Raw genomic sequence first — 18,822 nt, 5'->3', positions numbered from 1 at the left:
TTGCTCACTTCTAAGACAAGCTCCTGGGTGTTCCTCCCTGTGGCCTCTCTTTTTAACAGAGTAGCCTAGATTTGTTACATGGTAATTCATTTCAAGAGGCAGAAGCAGTGTTCTTAAGGTAAGGTTTACAGCTGACTCAGGAACACTTCTGCAATGCCCTACTAACCAAATCAGTCACCTGACAGTCCAGATTCAAGAGACAGAGGGACGATCAATCACCTCTTGATGGGGAAGTAGCCTCTGCCCTCTTTGGAGATGAAACATCACATCTTCTTTTACTCACCTTGGTAAATATTTTTTCATAAAAGTATTTTTAAATCTGTGTTACTGTAATAATTTGTATGTTTTTTTCCTTTATAATTTTCTAGCTGGTTAATGCTGGTATGAAGGAAAACTATTTTATTCATTCTAATTATTCCTTAGTTTTAATATCTTGGTTCTCCTAAGTAGATAATCACAGAATCTGAACATAACAATGTCTTATTTTTCTTTTTATCAATATTTAAATCTCTTTTTTCTATCTCATGTTCATTGGTTAAAACTTCTAAGCAAAGCTAATTTTGTTGCATATTTTCTTTTTCTTGATACTAGGGATCAACCCAGGTCTCACACATGCTAAGCAAATACCTTGCCACTGAGCTATACAACTGAGCCCTATTGTATAGTTCTTAAAGTACAAATATATTTAAGTTTGAACTGGACTTTTTAAAAATCAGCATACATATTTCCCAGAGCTAAATTAAGCCACATATTCATGTGTCCATAAGATACAAATAAAAGGTAGGTTCTCATTCCAAATAAATTAAGTTTAAGATGGGAGCAATAAACTAGATGAGAAAGAAAGTGATTAATATGTTTTGGACACTGCAATATTTTCCACCCTAAAATCTATAAGCTTCCAAAAATAAATTATAACCATAAAATATTCTATTGACTTTCACAAACAGCTAATATATCTAAATAAATATAAAACATCATAAATCTCAGCAACTTCTTCTTTCTTCACGAGATCAACTGTTTATTCTAGATGCAATCTGTCATTTTAAGTACATAAATTTTAGATTGTGGTTCTTGTACTCACACGTGGCGGATAATCATGTGGTGGAACATAATCTTCATTGTATGTTGTCATTGTATACCTAAAAGGGATAAGTCAACATCTGATAAAAGGATTCCAAAAAAGAAGAAATTTTAAAATGTTAGTGTTATAAACTTTGCATGAAATAAAAACATCAGGATAGACTGGCCCCAACAAAATATTTAAACCCCACAACTGCCCCAGGTTCTTTTTTAGCATCACCCACCACCACCAGGTATCCCTCCTTCCATTACTTCAATATAGCACCACCTACTACTCTTCTATGTGAATAAAATTTGTGGCTACCAACTCCCAAGTCCCTGAACTCAGGTGACTTGCATTCCAGGAATTCTCTTTACTACTCTCTACCTGATTCTGAAACCTTTTGGCCCTTTTCTCCACATTCTCTTTAGGATGACAGCTGAAGAGATAATAGAAGACAACTAGGTAAACTGAGAACTCTGAGTATACCCAGCCCCTACCCCCTTAAACTCACTGAAATGCTGGATGGAACACTTCTACACACACAAAAGGACAAGCCTAGCCAAGCTCAAAAGGGAAACACGGAGATATGAGAAATGAAAAGGACACTCACTACAAGGGGAAATCATAAAAGCTGTTGGCCCAGCCCTGGAGGGAGAGTTTTAACTTCAGGTCAAGAGAAGCAGCCTTAGCTTCACATGAGACAAAGAGCTAAACTCCAGTTTGCAGCTGAGAATCTGTAAAGTCTGCACTTCTACATAAAAGAGACCAGAGAAACCACAGATCCCAGCCCAGAGACACTTGCAAGAAAGTCTCCACCTGGAGCTTAGGATAAGGGGAAATTATTCTACTGTGAGCAATTACAACCCTACTTCTATTCCTGGCTATATTACAGGACTAGATGGTCAAGGAAACCACCTAATTTCTTTGGAAAGTAAGATATTTTAACAAGAATTCTAAAATAACAAAGTCCAAGTCAAATGGGTTATCAGCTACAGTTGTTAGTATTTAATCTGGTGATGACCACCAACTCCTGCCTCCAGGTGTTGTCCCCAGCAGTAGCACCAGGGAACATGACAGAAATGCAAATATAGTCATCCCTGGGTATTGCAGGGGAATTGGTTCCAGGACCCCAGTGGATAACAAAATCTGTGGATGCTCACATCCCTTATTTAAGATGATGTAGTATTTGCACATAATCTGTGCACATCCTCCTATGAACTGAAATTCATCTCTAGGTTACTTATAATACCTAATACAATATAAATGATGCATAAATAATTCTTATACTTCATTATTTAGAGAATACTGAAGGGAGAAAAGTCTGTACATGTTCAGTACATACACACTTTTAAAAAATATATTCAATCTGGCTGGTTGAACATGCAAATGGGAAACTGTGGATCTGGAGGGCCAAATGCACTTGGGTCCTACCCCCAAGCCCGTTGAATTAGAAACTCCATGGGTGAAGCCCAGCAAGTATAGTATAACAATCCTGCCAGGTGTCTCCTGTTGCACACCAGAGTTTTGAGCACTGAATGTCAAAAGAAAAATTGGATGTGTAACTTTCAAACTGGTAAATGAGATTTTAAAAAGAAAAACCAATCTTTTAAAAAGGAAGGAAAAGAAAATAAAAGGAATTGGGGAAAAAATGATTTCCACCCATAGGACAAATTAAAATCGTAAAATATCTTAGCAGCCACACGAAAGTAAAATGGTTACACTCATTAGTGAAGGCATTTTCTCAGACTTAAATTGAACATCAAAATATTTTTGAGTGTCCAAATATGTGCTTTAATACTCAACATTAAATTATTTTCAAAGAAAGCTTGAAAGTAAAAGTCTATAAATATATATAAACACTTTTCTAAAAGAAATTATATTCTTATACTAACAGCAAATATAAGACTTAGAGTCAAAAGTTACTTGTTAAAGAGATATTTACCAACTGATTAAAGGGACAAGTCACCAAGATGATATATAATAGTCCTAAGTCAATAAACCAATGATGTATAGAATACATAAAGCATAAAAAGACAGAATCACGAAGATGAAATGAAAGATATACAGTCATAGAGGAAGATTTTAACACATTTTTTCAACCTTTGGTTGCTTAAACCCAAATCTGTACATATACCTTTCTTGTTTACATGTCAACAACAAAGAAAATTAAATCATACACATACCTATAATTGAAGCATAATAGAGGATAGAAAATACTATTATTAAATAAAATGTATAAGAAATCATTGGTTTGAACTGAGCTTCGACAATAGGCCCAACAGAACAAACCAAAATGAAATCTCATGCTGAGTTTCCATGTCACCAAGCCAAAACCAAGTTGTTTATTTGACTTGCCAAGAAATAAGGAGCGATAGAGAGTTGATAGCCATATCTCTCCCAGCAAACCAGTTTTAGATAGTATAACAAGGGAGGTCCCTCTGTTTTACCCTTTACAACAAAAACAACTTTGAAACAACCAACCCACTTTTTGTTCTTTGTTTCTTCAGCCTTCTGTCTCTAAAACCAACCTCTGAACAGCTCATTTTCTTTTATAGGATGAAGTGCTACCTGACTCTAGAATTGCAAGTAAAAGCCAACTAAGACCTTTAAATTTGTTATAATTTTTTTTCTTTTGACATTACAAGTTTCAATTTACATGTAGGCAGGCGGAACAATCCACAATCAATGTGCAGAGTCAGATCAAAGCCCACGCTGGGACAGAGTCAGGCAGGATTACATGGAAGAGAGCAGAGGGTAGTAGGTCCCTTGTGAGGCAGGGGTAGGACACAGATGACATCAACTCCAGAAAGAGAGCATCTTTCCCTGATATGGGGAGATACTGAGAAAAGTCTCAAATTAGAGGATCTGGACCATGATTTGCCAAGTACAAAGGACCAGAACGGCAGTCAAGAGAAGGCATTGCTTCTGGGGAAAATAGGGGCAATTGGGAAGGTGGGAAAAAAATCAAACACCAGAAATTAAAGATCATGGAACTATAAGATGATACCACATTATCAGTACCCCTCCTTCCTCCCTCCACCTTCTACCCTCCATCCAGTGTCACCAATTAAATTAACTTTACTTCAATATCCTAACAGAAGAGGGCACTCTTAAACTAAAATACTGAGCAAACTGCCCAAACTTATTTCCCCTTGGTAGAATTACCTATGATTGTTGCTAGTCCAGGAAAATCCAACATATTTAAATAAACAGAAAAGCCAAACACAAAAGCAAGGTGTTACATGGTACTTGTTAAACAAATATTAACTTTTTGGAGTCATAAAAATGCCAAGGACAGAGGAGATGACTTTGAAAAGGAAGATGATATCAAGACATAGCATAAAGATTTAGTAATTAATACAGTGTTGTATCAGTGCAAGAATATACAAATAGACCAACAGAGTAGAATATAAAGCTCTAGAGCTCAGAAATAGACCTGTTTAATATGAGAACTTGGCATATGATAGAATGGCTTTGTTAATTACCAAGGGAAGGGTGGATCAAATGGTACTGGACTAACTGGTTAGTCTTACAAAAATGTTACATATATATTCATATATTATGCATGTTACACATGTATATATGCATATAGTGTATATATGCATACACATGTATATATGCATACACATGTGTATATATGCATACACACGTATGAATACATATATACCTATACATATGTATACACATATACATATATGTATATGCATATACATGTGTGCATGCACATACATGTGTGCATGCATATACATGTGTATATATGTATATATGCATATACATGTATATGTGTGTGTGTGATTTTTAAAAAGCTTATAGTTTGACATTTAATATTGAAGTATTGACTGAATTACACTTCAAAACTTGTGTTGATCAAAAGACATCAAAAATAAAATTACAAGGAAAGTCATAGGCCGGAGAAAGAAATTCATTATAAATTTAACCAAAACAGGATCAGTACCTGTATTTATTAGAATAAATTTTAAAATACTTTCACAAATCAACAAGACAAAAATCTCAGTTGAGAATGCAAAAAGGCTGTTAACTGTCAATTCACAATGTAAAAAACCAGCATGGCTAATTACTATTTGGAAATAAATTCAGTCTTAAAATTCTGTTGTAAATCCAATAATTTGTGAGATGCAAAGTACAGCAAAATAAAGTACCATTTCACATCCATTAGATATTACTCAGCATTAAAAGAGAATAAAATTATGGCATTTCCGGGTAAATGGATGGAGTTGAGAATATCACGCTAAGCAAAGTAAGTCAATCCTGAAAAACCAAACACTGAATGTTCTCTCTGACAAGTGGATGCTGATTGTTAATGGGAGGACGAATGGAAAAAAATGAGGAACTCTGAGGGCAAAGAGGAGGGAGCAAATAGAGCCAACAGGAAGAGAATCCTGGAGGTATTTTACTCCTGATTGCAGTCAACCCTGGAGCCAGGTTTCCCCTTAGATTTCACCATGGTTCCATGAGGCATTCCAGTACTTTAATAAACCCCTCTTTTGCCCATGATGATGTGTTTCTCTCACCTACAACTGAAAGAGTCCTATTACAATCAGAGTCTAAGGTCATTAATCACTATAATCATATAACCAACTCCCCTGGCTCAGATTCCAAACACTGAACCACATTCTGATTATAATCTGGCTTCCCATATGGTTTTTTACACAGAGAGAATGCTTTTATTAGGCTGACATGACTGTCTAGTGTGCTTGAAAATTTTATTTCTCATTATAAATTAACTAATTAGAATTCTGGCTTTTCTTATGAGTTTAATGAGCACAAGTCAATCTCCATGAGTCAGATAAATTCTGAAGCACAGATAAAATGATCTTTCTGGAAATGCAAAACCGAAGACCAGATGCTGATAAATTCACAGGATAATGCCATGCTGTAAGGATGCTTGGACGTTAGACAGCTGGCTTTCACCCAGCACCTCCCACCATTTGTCACACATGCCCTCTTCGACCTTTAACAGGTGCAGCTAGGAGACAACTTTCAAGATAAAGAACAACTAAAGGTGTTTTGTAAGATGAGAAAGAGAAAGAAGTCTGATATTCAAGTTATCATTAGAGCTATGGTGTTAAAGTATCTATACATGTAAAAACACCAGTGGTAACATGTGTGAAGCGGTGACAAGATGATATACCCAAATCCACAGAGTCACAGTGGATTAATTTTAAACTTGGAAGAAGCTTAAAAGTCAGCTGTTTCTTTTCTGTTGTGTCTAGAGGCAAGACAGATATTTTCTCACCCAACACCCTGGCAGTCATGACAAAGGTGAGTGACATCTACTCACCAAATCACATGGTCCCATCTAGGCATCTGAATCTGTGTAAGAGACCCAAAGAAGCAGGAAATTAATTTGAAATTAATCTCATTGCTGGAAGCAGTAGAACAGCATCTATTATTAAGACAAGTCCAGTCACAGAGGGCCACACAATATCTATGTTGCAGTGGGGAAGGAGGAAAGATTACGACCATTCTGGGAAATTCCGTTCAATTCTTTAGAGCAACCATTATTTAAATATATATATATATATATATATATATATATATATCACATTGTGCTGATATTGATGTCCCTGTCATTTCCTCCTACTTCTACCTACTGAGGCACCTTGCAACCCACTGAGAACCCAAATAGAACATGCAGGCAGAGGAAAGGCAAATTTTCACTCTCTTCTTGAGCTGAGACACCCATTTTCTCTTGCCCTCGGACATCAGAGCTTCTAGTTCTTGGGACTCTAGGATTTATATCAGCATCCCTTTACTCCACAAATTCTCGTGCTTTCAGAGTTGAAGTGGGTGTTATACCATCAGTTCCCCTGTTTCTCAGACCTTTAGACTCTAACAGAAAGACCAAAGGCTCTCCTGGTAGCTTGTGGACAACAGATGTTTGGACTTCTTGGCCTCCATATTGTATGAGCCAATTCTCATAATAAAATACCATATGTATATAATGCTAAAGTGCACTGGACCTAGCTGTCTAAATGTAGTAATTGTTATATCCATTTTTATAGAGAAAAGCAATATTCAGAGAACTAAAGTATGTATCCTAGTCTCCTAGTTGGCAAGATAGCATACAAGAGTGTCTAAGATCATGAGTTTTAATGTTAAACTGTCTCAGTTAAAATTCTGACTTGTTATCACATACCAGCTATGAGAGTTGGGACATGTTACTTGACTTCTCTGAGCTCTGTTTTACCCTCCACAGAATGCAGATGATGGAACCAACTTACAAAGTTCTTGTAGGGAACATAAAAATATGACACATATAAGCTCCATGTAAATATTTGATTTTATTAGTATTTCTAATATAGTTGTAAAGCACAGGAACCCAACTCAAACTTGAATAAGAAAGAAAAATACCAGCTCACAGAAGCAGGAGGTCATCAGATCATTCCTTTTCTTTTTCTATACCTCTGCGTAACTCAATGCACAGACAGATGCTCCCCCAGAAGGAAGCTATCTTCTGAACCTGCAATCTGGGAGTAGAGGAGGAATACTCCGCTCCATGTTTACCACCCCTGCATGTTCTCTGATTGGCCTAGCCTGGATCAGGTACCCAACACTTAGGCTTATGGGGAGATGGGAATGGGGAACAGAATTAGCCCGTCCATCATATAACTTAGCTGAATTACACCGAGGGAAAGAGAGGATGTTGGCCCCAAAGGAAAAAAAAACTGGTCACACAAAAACTAAAGGTCCTGCAATAAGATGCAGAATCGGGAATGGAATTCAGGTCCCTCTCATAACAACTGGCTAGTGTTTCACCAAGAGACACCATAGGAGTGCCTAAGTGGAAAAGAAAATAAATGCTTTGCACTATACTTTGAGAAAAGGGGTGGGGGTCCTCTAACAACTTATATGCAGTATGTTTCCTTTGAAAAGTACAGAGGTTTTACAGATGCTAAATGCCCCAATGAGAGGAATAAACTGTGGCCCAAGCTTGCTGTGGCTACTGTGAAATGACCACTCCACTCACACATATGGATGAAGGCTGTCTGCCAACAATGAAAACTTAACTGCCTGAACTACTTTTGGCCTCATTTAACTTGCCTATTTACACGACCATAGATGCCTTGCTCCTCGGAGCCATAAAATTTTAGCATGGGAAAGGACTTTACAGATCATTTGATCCAATCCTCTCATTTTCCTGATGGAAACAATCGGAGTCCAGAGAGAGTTATTAACTAGCACAAGGTCACCTAGTAGCTTTAACGTAGGCCAAGAAGTAGATCCCAGGTTTCCTAGTTTCCCATACTATGCTCTTTCAAAAAACTACACAATGTCAAAAAGTTATCCAGTGATCCAAGTCGATGTTAATTTGTTTCTTATCCCACCAGGAGGATCACATAAGTATTAGGATGAATTGGGAAACATGACACACTTAAAATCATAAAATTTGATCACTACCATACATTGATCACTACCATCAGAAGGCAATAAGTTTCAGTAAAAAATGACAGTAATCAATATTTAGGGCTGACCTTGTATGAGATCTACCTTGGCTATTTCTCCATTTTCCAGTGGGTGCTTAATGCTCAGTATTCCTGACTGTTCTTAAACTGATCCCAGTTCCTAAGCAACTGCTTCTCACATGGCAAATACCCTCTACCAGAAATGGGGTTTTCCCTATTTAAAAAAAAAATGACTTCTTCTGTGGACCCTTATTCCTAGGATCAGAAAAGATTACATGAGTATATTTAAATTACTATCAAATCAATATTTAATATTCTGAGAAATAAGACCTTCACATAAAATTATATTTCTTGCTAAATTTCCCTTTTAAAATTGCATCTGTTGATATAGTTTTTTGTTGTTGTTGTTTATTCTATTGTTTTTGTCTCTAGCTGTTCATTTAATGGTCACAGATACAATCAGATACTTTTACACAAAAAACCTTACTTCCTGAAATGAATTAGCTATGACCATCTGGGTCTAAACAAATCATGAAATTATTCTGTATTAGATAATCAGATAAGTAGGAACCCTCTGATAAGTTATGATTAAGTTTTCTAGGCCTCATAAAAATTCTTTCAAAATTGAGTCAAACTTACTTGAGATGCTTGAAATCAGATAAGAGGGCAAGGAAAGATACTTAAGTTAGCCCATTCACTCTATTCACATTCCCATCCATTTTTCCTATATGCCTTAAAGGAAACCATCCTTCCCTTTATTTTTCTTTTTTTTTAAGAGAGAGAGAGAGAATTTTTTAATATTTATTTTTTAGTTTTCAGTGGACACAACATCTTTATTTTATTTTTATGTGGTGCTGAGGATAGAACTCAGTGCCCCACGCATGCCAGGCGAGCACGCTACCGCTGAGCCACATCCCCAGCCCCCCTTTATTTTTCTGTTTTGACTGTCTACATCTACATAGTAAAAATAATGTATGTTTGAGACTCCTTACACAGGCAACAAGATCAGAGACCAAAAGAGCACTGTTACTGTCTAAGAGATTTTTGAACCTCCTTGACTCAACTCTTCCATCACTGGCCAATGTCAAGTCCTTGGGAATGGAGCCAACCCTCAAGAGAAACAATATATCTAATTCTAGATGAGCTCAATCCAGACTCAAAGTCTATAAATCTCATATTAAGTCTTTGCTATCTGTTTTCATCTCTGCCTAATTGCTCCCTATATTATAATTTTTTTCTATTTATCTCAGTCTGGGGCATATAAGGAAGAAATTGTTCACAGAGCCCTTTTTTCTAGTGAAAGTCAGGAGTGACAAGTTTGACAAAAGTGACAAGTGACGAGTGGTATTGAGCATTCTAGTTCTTCTGATTTTCAATATGTTTCACTGAGATGTGTACTACCAATTTCTGTAAGTATTGTGTCTTCTCCATCTTGGTCCCAAGTGAAGTAAATGGGCCAAAGGCTGAGTTATGATAAAAAGAAACAAATAGTTGAGTGTCGTTACAATGTAATGGATATTATCTCAAAAAATTAAGATCATTGCATTGGACTAATGTCTCCTTATTAACAAAGCTATACCTTTCTTCTGATTTTTTTTCCTTAAGAGGTAACCTGAAGTTTAAATTTATATTATGATTACAGCCTTTCTTTTATAAGTTGAAGCACATTATTTTGGTCCATTGAGCAAACTCATTCTTATTCATTGCCTTTTAAAGTTGACATTTAACTTCCACAGCTGTACAACTGGCAAGAAGCAAAAGAATATTTAATATTCAAGACAGCAGATTCTAAACCCCCACAGCATTCTATTATACGGACTGTCCTTAGTTAGTGTATAATACCTGAAAGAAAGAATTACTTATGGAATTAGCAAAGGACAGTTGAAGGTGCTCATGTGTTTATTTCCTTGCTAATACTCATAAATCAAATAACACAAAGAAGTTCTAGCAGTTCAAATTAATAATAAGGGCTGGTTTTCTGAAACACCATGTCTTCTAATGCATTTATCAAAATAGAATTGAAGACATCATTGTGTTCTCCAGGTCTCAAATTCCTAAATCAAATAAGAAATTAGATACACCCCCTTTTACTATAATTTGTTGTTCAACATCAGAAGTAATTGACTTATGCATTCAAATCATGGTGTACCTGCTATGGGTCAGGCACTATGTTAGGCACTGGGGATGGAACTGTGACAGTCCTGCCCCTCAGAGCATTGAATTCAGAAAGAAACACCAAAAAAGGAAGTAATGGCAAAAACAAATAAAGAGTGTTAGTATAAAAGAAGCACACAGCGCTATGAACAGCCATGAGGAGGGGTCTAATGAAGTCATGGGAATAGGGGTGTTAGGTATGGGAAGGTCCTCTGGAGGAGGCCAACTTCAGAGTTAAAGTTGAACAACACATCGAATCTTGCTTTCCTCAAGAGCTCCTCGAAAATTTCATTAGAACCTTAGAATCCACAAGAATAGATAGAACAGAAAGGAAGAGAGAAACAAATTTTGGAAGCATAAAGGAAGATGGATAAGGTAGCAGAGAGCCAAATTCTAAGATATCAAAGGGTGACTGAGGCAGAGCTATTCAAGAAGCAGTTAGAGTTCCAAAGGTCCTCCCTCCACTGCAGAGCAACTGCACCTCCCCTGGTAAACTTCCCCTGGGGCTCCACCTCCAGTAATCTGACCAGCCCAAGAGGGAAGCCTGAAATTATGACACTAAGGCTGCTTTGAAAAGCCGACCCAGCTAGATTCCTCCAATGACGCTTGACCATAGGCTCCCAGCCCTATTGTTTCATTATGAACAAAAACCAAGGACTGATGACCAGCCATCTGAGGAAAATGCCTCTCACATCGAAGATAGATACCATACAAACAAAAACTAAAACTAAAGAAAAAGCAGCTCTGAGTGAAGACTATGTGTGAGAAGAAATTCAAAGAAAAACAAAAACCCTCATTAACCGTCCCAGATGGTTAAGGGAAGATATTGTGGTCATGAAACCCCAAAAGGATCTTATAAAAATAGAATAATTCAGAAAACAAAATTCATTAGTAGCATTGAAGTAATAGAGAGCAAAGTAAATACTGAAGATAAAAAGAGAAAAAAAGACAAGAAAATCCGAGGAATCAGGCCAAGCAACCCAATATCCAAGTAGAAAATTTCTGAAAGAGAAAACAAAATGAATCAAGAATGAAAGAAATCAAGAAAATTCTCCTGAAGTCACAGTTGCTGTTCTAATTGTTTTACATATCTTAATTTGCTTAGTTCTCACAACAATCCTGTAATACACAATCCAGTATCAAGAATTTTGTCATGTTTGTAAGTTTATTTCCATATCACTTACCTGTATATTACAAAATATGTGTTCTTTAGAAAGATGAGTGGATAAGAAATTTCCTTTTTTGTAGTGGTAATTAACACTGTTCCCCAAATAATTTCTATTATCAGTAAAAATGTATCAATCTCTTGCTCTACAGTCCATTCTGTTTTCACAGTAGTGCTCCAAGAGGTCGTTGCAAACCCTGAATTAGCAAGCATTGAACCACCGTTGCTCTTAAGGGAAATACAAGGTTAGGTTCCTGAAAGAGTCTGGTCGTGACATGTCACTGCTTGATCAATATATGACCTTATTTTGTGCGTATTTCTGTTTAAAGACATCTTATTTAGAATATATTGTCACTTCATCAACATTGAACTCGCCACCAATAGCACTATCATCATTACCTGAATGAAGTTTATCTAACACATGGATTTTCTCCAAAAGGCACATCACCACTTTATTGTATTTAGGGACATGATGGCACTTCAGCACTATGCTTGGGGGACATTTTAACAACGAGATCAACAAAAAGCATAAAAGTTAGAAAAGCATGGCACTAAATAGACTGTGAAGGGACAGTCGTTTACTGCATGAGAACTAAAACAAGAAGGCAGATCACCTCCATATTTTACTTCAGCTGAAAGTGTGAACATCAGGTGACTTAACATTTTGCCCATGTCTGCAAGTAACCGCATCAGTACCGCAAGTATTAATTTGAAGGTTACAAATAAATTTTAGAGAGTTAGGAGAATTTGTAAATCCAGATGTGCAAATAATGAGGATTGGCTTGCATTATTCCTTTTATTATTGTTGTTGTTGTTATTATTATTAATGTTATACCTCTTGATTGACAAAAATTTTTTGTTAAAGAAAATCTGAAATGTCATGTAACAGTCATTTTGTTGACCTTGGCATACCCTCATGCCTTCACTCCTCTGGATCAATAAATATTTTATACAACCTGCAGCAGTTCGGGGGCTACTTACATTTTGTTCCAATCTGGTGGATGTCTGGTAAAAAGAGCCCCAAAATCTGTTGCAGGCAACCCTGTATCCCTGTAAACAAGAAGGGATGGCAGTTTTTAATAATATGTGACAGACTGCCATAAATAAATTATCAAAGCTGTATAAAATGAATTTAGGGTTGAATGTTTACAATTATTTTTACAGGGTTTTATGTTTGTAATGTTTATCCACTTTGAAAAATAAATGTCTAAGTAAAAGGAAATTTTAACATTTTGTCATTACTTTGACTGCCTTTTCCAATAATAACAATAAAAGACAAAGTCGATGTCATGCTCTTCCATGAAGAGGCACTGGCAAGGACTTGCACACACATATAAATAATTAGAATACAAGTCCAGCTCTCACATAGAACATAACATACTCCAATGGCAGGGATACCAGAGCAATTAATTCTGGTTAATGACAGCTTACCTAATTCTGAGAGCATTTCCGGCAATATTTCTAGATACATTGCATACTTTATCTCATCTAAACTTCTGAACCACCTTTTGAAGTGAACAGTTTAGTCTTTCCCATTTTATAGGTGTACAAACAGGACTGTATGCATCGAATAACTTTCACATTTGTGAAAGTGGGGTTCAAACCTAGGTAGTCAGAAAATGTATAAAGAGGAAATGAGATTTTTTTAGCTGTACCAAGAATATGTGAAAGTGTTGACTGGTAAACCATAGAGGGAAAAGAAAGTTTGAGGCAAAAAAATAGGAGGGGTATATACATTACTATTAATACAAATCCTTTTCTGCATGTTCAGGTCCTATAAACAAAAGAAGGTATTTAGAATACCTCTCAATAATCCCAGAACACATTGTTTCCTCATTTAATAAGGGCTTGCTCTTTATTTCAACAAAGTTTTTGTTTGAAAAACCTTGTGCCATCTCTTCGTGTGTTTCTGATATCCAAATCTGGAAAAATAGAAGCCATGTGTAAGAAAAATGAATTAATCACCAAAAATGTCCAGTTACTAAAATATTTTCCCATTGAAGTGCATTCTGATTTTAATTATTGACTTCTTCACATTAAAAAATAATATAGCCCTCAACTATTTTATCATGAATATCTAAAAATAGCAATTTTTACTGTGTTGTTGGAAAATAAAATCAAATTAGTTGTTCCTATGAAATAGAAAGTGTTTCATTCAACTAAATACTAATTTTTATCTACTTTCTATTTCTTTCTTTATCCTTCTCAGGGTTTATATATTTAACTTCCCTAAGTAAGAAAACATTTGTAGCAATCACTTTTTAAATAAAAAAGGAGTTTAGATATCATCATCATTGTCATCACCATCATCATTGTTATCCATTCTTTATTAGGGAGGATAATTTGATAAATATCAAGCAATTATTACTATGGGGGATAATCTGAAAACTAATGTTTTCAGACTAATTGCAGAAGCATCATGGGTAGCATCTAAGGAATCTTGGGAAGAAAAATGGAGCTAAGGAGTCAGTATTTCACCCATATGAACCTCTAGATCATGAATCTGGAGGTTCAGAGCAGAGAACCAGAACTCATCACCAAAAGAACCCACTCTTTTACCTGAGCCCAAAGACTAGGTTCCCCCAAACATCCAGTGAAATCTCAGAACACAATAATCCCACTAGATTTTTGTTTCACACAAAGGCTTACCACTCTTTAGAAACCTGAAGCCTCCACTTGCAGTAGTATCACAGCTGTAGTCCAAGAGGTTTGGTCTACTTCAAGTTAGCAAGAAGGCTCTGCTATAACTAGGATCCTACCCAACTCAAAATAATTTTAACCATAGTCTCTGGGCCTGGATCCCTGGTCTACACCACCGATCTCTGACCACTGTTCTTGAAAACCTCAACCTATGAAATCATTAGTCTCCCAGCCCAATTTCCCAGCGGGGAACTGTTCTTCCTCTAAGATTTCACCACTCACCACTCAATGCTAAGGGAGCCTGGATGGGACCTCATGTTATACATTTTAACAACAAAGGAAGAAAAAATATCTTTGGGGAAACAATTAGCATCCACCTTTTTTTGAAGGTATAGAATAGAAAATTTGATGTGAGCTATGTTCTGATCATTTTCTTTTTTTTTTTTAAAGAGAGAGTGAGAGAGGAGAGAGAGAGAGAATTTTAATATTTATTTTTTAGTTATCGGCGGATACAACATCTTTGTTTTGTGTGTGGTGCTGAGGATCGAACCCGGGCCGCACGCATGCCAGGCGAGCGCGCTACCACTTGAGCCACATCCCCAGCCCCGTTCTGATCATTTTCAACAGTAAAATATTTCAATAAATCCACCGACCCTTCAGAAATTATGTGCAGCCAAGATACTGCCAAACATGAAATAATGCAGGATTAAAAGGAAATAGATAATTGTTGAGAGCCACAGCCAAAGGGCCCCCAGCAAACTTCAGCTGATGATTGGCTCACAGCGGCCCCAGCAACATCTAGCTGATTGGCTCCTCTGCGGTGATGTTCATTGGGCTGTTTCCCTGCCCTTCAGACTGCCGGCTGATGATTGGCTCACAGCAGCCCCAGCAACATCTAGCTGATTGGCTCCTCTGCGGTGATGTTCATTGGGCTGTTTCCCTGCCCTTCAGACTGCCAGCTGATGATTGGCTCACAGCAGCCCCAGCAACATCTAGCTGATTGGCTCCTCCACGGAGCTGCTCATTGGGGGACTTCTTTGGCTCCGCCCACGCAACCCAGCCAATCGGCCTCAAGAACAGGAGGATTGTGGGAGGTGGTGAGGTTTGTGTGGGGGTGAGAGGCTTGTGGAAAGCCGGTGGTGGCAGTTGGGCTCTGAGGGGTTTTCCCTGAGGAGCTGTTTTGTTTGGCGTTTGTAGTTCTAAAAATAAAGTTAGTTTCTTTTGACAAGTGGCTCCTGAATTGTGCCCAGCCAGACTGCGGCAGATAATGATAGCATTAATATATGCATTATTTCACTGAATACAAAGAGCAACGCTGTGACTTGTTTACCAATCATGGCCTCAGAAGGAAAAGACCAATCAAATGGGGGAACTGAGGAGAATATAAGGATCCATTTATAAAAGTATGGTGAACATTATGATTGCAACAATGTTGAAGTACTCTGAGAATAGTCATAGAGAAGAGCCATATGGTAGCAGTTACTGAACCCCAAAAAAACCTACAGCTATAAAAATAGTGCAATCTAATAGTTGTGGGTTTTCAGAACAGGCACACAATGATCACCAAATCATGGTCCTGCAGGCAGGAAACCACAGGAATAAGTAGTCACACTCATTCTTCTCCCTCCTCTAATCACCTGCCAGTGCTTCTTGCAGGCCAATCCCCCACAGAATGCTAGAGGGCAAGGGAGCTCATTGGTATAATCTATAGAAGTCATCCTTCTTGGCACTTGGTGGAGAAAGCTAGAAAATAGATCAGGAGGGCAAAGGAAGAATACTTGACAGAATTTATTTCCATTTTACAGGTGGGAAAACTGAGACTGAAAAGAATTAAGCAATGTGCAGCTAGAAAGTACAAGTCCCATCCAATCTGATTCATTCATTCACCTGTCCATATATATTCCCGCAGTGCCAGTCTTCATAGTAGGTTTAAGATGATATCCTCCATGCTTTTTACATGAAAGAATAAAACCTAATGTGAACAGCCTCTGTTGATTTCTGGTTTCTGGTATATGTAGGCAAACCTAATCCTACACCAGCTTAATGTGAAAAATCACTTTGGTGTAGAAATGTTCATAACCTGACGTAAGCGTGGGTGATCCATAAAAGCACTTCCATATGTTTAAAAGTCTTTGGGGTTTTATATATATACACATCACAAACTGGAGATTGGCAATTTGGTACATGAGATAGCTAAATTAACACAGCACACACTCATAAAATATCACTAAAATTTCCATTCAATTTGCATAATAAAATCCAGCTTGAGTCAAATGGTAATATAAAAAATATCAAATGTGTATAGGCACTGCATTTCATAATATCACTTATTCCCTGTTTTCTTGACTATCAGGTTTTTTTTTAAGTCCCAGTTTCTAAACTTCTAGAATGACCCCCCCACCCCCATATGTGTTGCATATAAGAAAACCCAGTAGACACATAACCTGGGTAATTGGCACAGAGAATGAAGAGTAGCTTGTGACTTCCTCTCAAGTTATACATTTAAGGTAGCCAGCAACTTTGTCCCCAGGATGACTTACCTCTTGGAAATATCATGGAAAGCTTCATTTTACATGACTTTCAATTAACATATCTTTCTTAGGCCCCCCAAAAGAAGACTCCTCTGACACATACTGAAGAAAAGTGTAAGACTTGCCAAGTCAAATTTTCCCTCTGATGCCACAGGCTGCTTCTGAAACCCTCTAGCCTATAGTCTTTTGGCAAGCATGAATGAGAGAGACCCCAGTCCATCAAATCCCCCAACCTCCAAGGAACTCTTATCAAGTCCTGGGTGATACCTGTGAGGGCCTAACTCTTCAGGTTTAGAGTGAAGGAACACCTTTCCTGTCTCTACCCTCCGGGAGTGAGATCACAACCTGCACTCTCCCTCCAGATGATTCTGACACATTCTAAATGCTTTTGTCCAGGTCTTCTCAAAAAATTTTTTTTGATTGTTTGTCTTTATATCTTTAAGGTGAATGAGAGACCACGAAATTCAGTTTCTGCAGAAATGCTTTGCATGTTCTACCTAACTAGTTTGTCTCTTCACTTTGAAATAAAGTTGAAGATTGTAGATCTTAGATCTTCAGTCAAAAATAAAGAAAAGTCTTTAGTGTCAAACAGCTCACCTCCTCCAAGGATAGCATTTTTGTATAATTGACAAAAAATCAGCAGCTGCAAGAACAGGTAACACCCAAGACTTTGTTAGCAATCTTGCTCTTTAAAAGTCATCAAAAAGGCCATTCTTATTTCTCAGCAGTAGTTTTGCCCTTGAAAATACTGGTCCTCTTTTCACATCTAGGTTAACTCAGTAGTGCCATACAGAGTCTTAAAGGATCCCAGAGAGTTCCCCACAAATACAACCATCATTATTTTGAACAAATGAGACTTGCTAGGTATAATAAAAAACTAATTCAATTTCCTCCCCACTGCCTGTTCAAGCAAGCTTTTATAGGATGGTTAAATTCCTGTTCCTAGAAGAAATAAATCTTGAGCAAGTCTCAATTTTTTTTGTCTGATTACTCTAAGTAACAAAACCATTTCTTGTCACAAAACAGTCTTGGCTACATAATGAATAGTAGACAAATAATCACAAAAGGACATTCATTCTGTCCAGTGTCTGGGGAAAGGAAAGAGTAGAACAGGTGGAGAAATAGAAAATCAACAAACCTCACCCTGTCCTTCACCTCCCAATTCCCTCTGCAGACTTCACTGGCCTGAAGTAGGCTTTAGCTGGTAGAGGAGAAAAGTTTTAACCTTAAATGAAATCATCATTTTGATGAGATATTTAATTATTGAAATATGAGCAATAGGCTTTTTATTGCCTGAGAGTGACTAAAGAAATTATAGTATCTGTATAAGATCTTATCCAAGGAAAAAGGAAGAACTAACTCTATGGAGCAGTGTAAATAGACAGTGGAAGCAAAGAATATGGGCATGTGTGTGTGTGTGTGTGTGTGTGTGTGTGTGTGTGTGTACACGTGTGCACATGCCCATGATTGGGCCATTTAAATTTCATTTCTTCAACATAATAGTTATGCCTGCTTAAGTAAACTAATACATGTGAAAAATTAATATCTAGTCTAAGAGTTACATTAGAGCATGATTAGTGACATCTGATTGCAGCAGCAAAGAGAATGATGGGGTTCAAAGGGTGTGTGGCCTGCTTTCATTCCTGTCCCAAATCCCTAGAAATGACAGAGAAGATATTTGCTAGAATAAATGACCCCACAGATGGAGCAAAGAATAAGCAAAATACATTCATTGGCCAAAATTTATACATAATTTCCTGAAACAGGAAAGGCAGATGCAGTTATGCTGATACTGAAAGACAATCCAAAATACTTCCAGGAAGTGATGCTCAATATGGTGGC

At 37.2% G+C, this 18,822-nt stretch overlaps 1 protein-coding gene across 1 annotated transcript in view; it reads right to left on the bottom strand.

Annotated features, from left to right (window-relative positions):
* CFAP95 (cilia and flagella associated protein 95) overlaps window positions 1–18,822 on the bottom strand; it is a gene marked incomplete at both ends in the record, with an annotated part of 63,672 nt that overhangs the window by 14,978 nt on the left and 29,872 nt on the right. The window contains 3 exons of the mRNA XM_081282248.1: window positions 1,082–1,139; window positions 12,791–12,859; window positions 13,613–13,731. Of these exons, the coding sequence (XP_081138374.1) occupies window positions 1,082–1,139; window positions 12,791–12,859; window positions 13,613–13,731 (246 nt within the window). The remainder of the gene's footprint in view (window positions 1–1,081; window positions 1,140–12,790; window positions 12,860–13,612; window positions 13,732–18,822) is intronic.

This window comes from Spermophilus citellus (genome assembly GCF_964194105.1).
Source record: "Spermophilus citellus genome assembly, chromosome: 2".
Lineage (NCBI taxonomy): Eukaryota > Metazoa > Chordata > Mammalia > Rodentia > Sciuridae > Spermophilus > Spermophilus citellus.
Note: the sequence above shows the minus strand (reverse complement) of the source record. Positions and strands in the feature narration are given on the sequence as shown.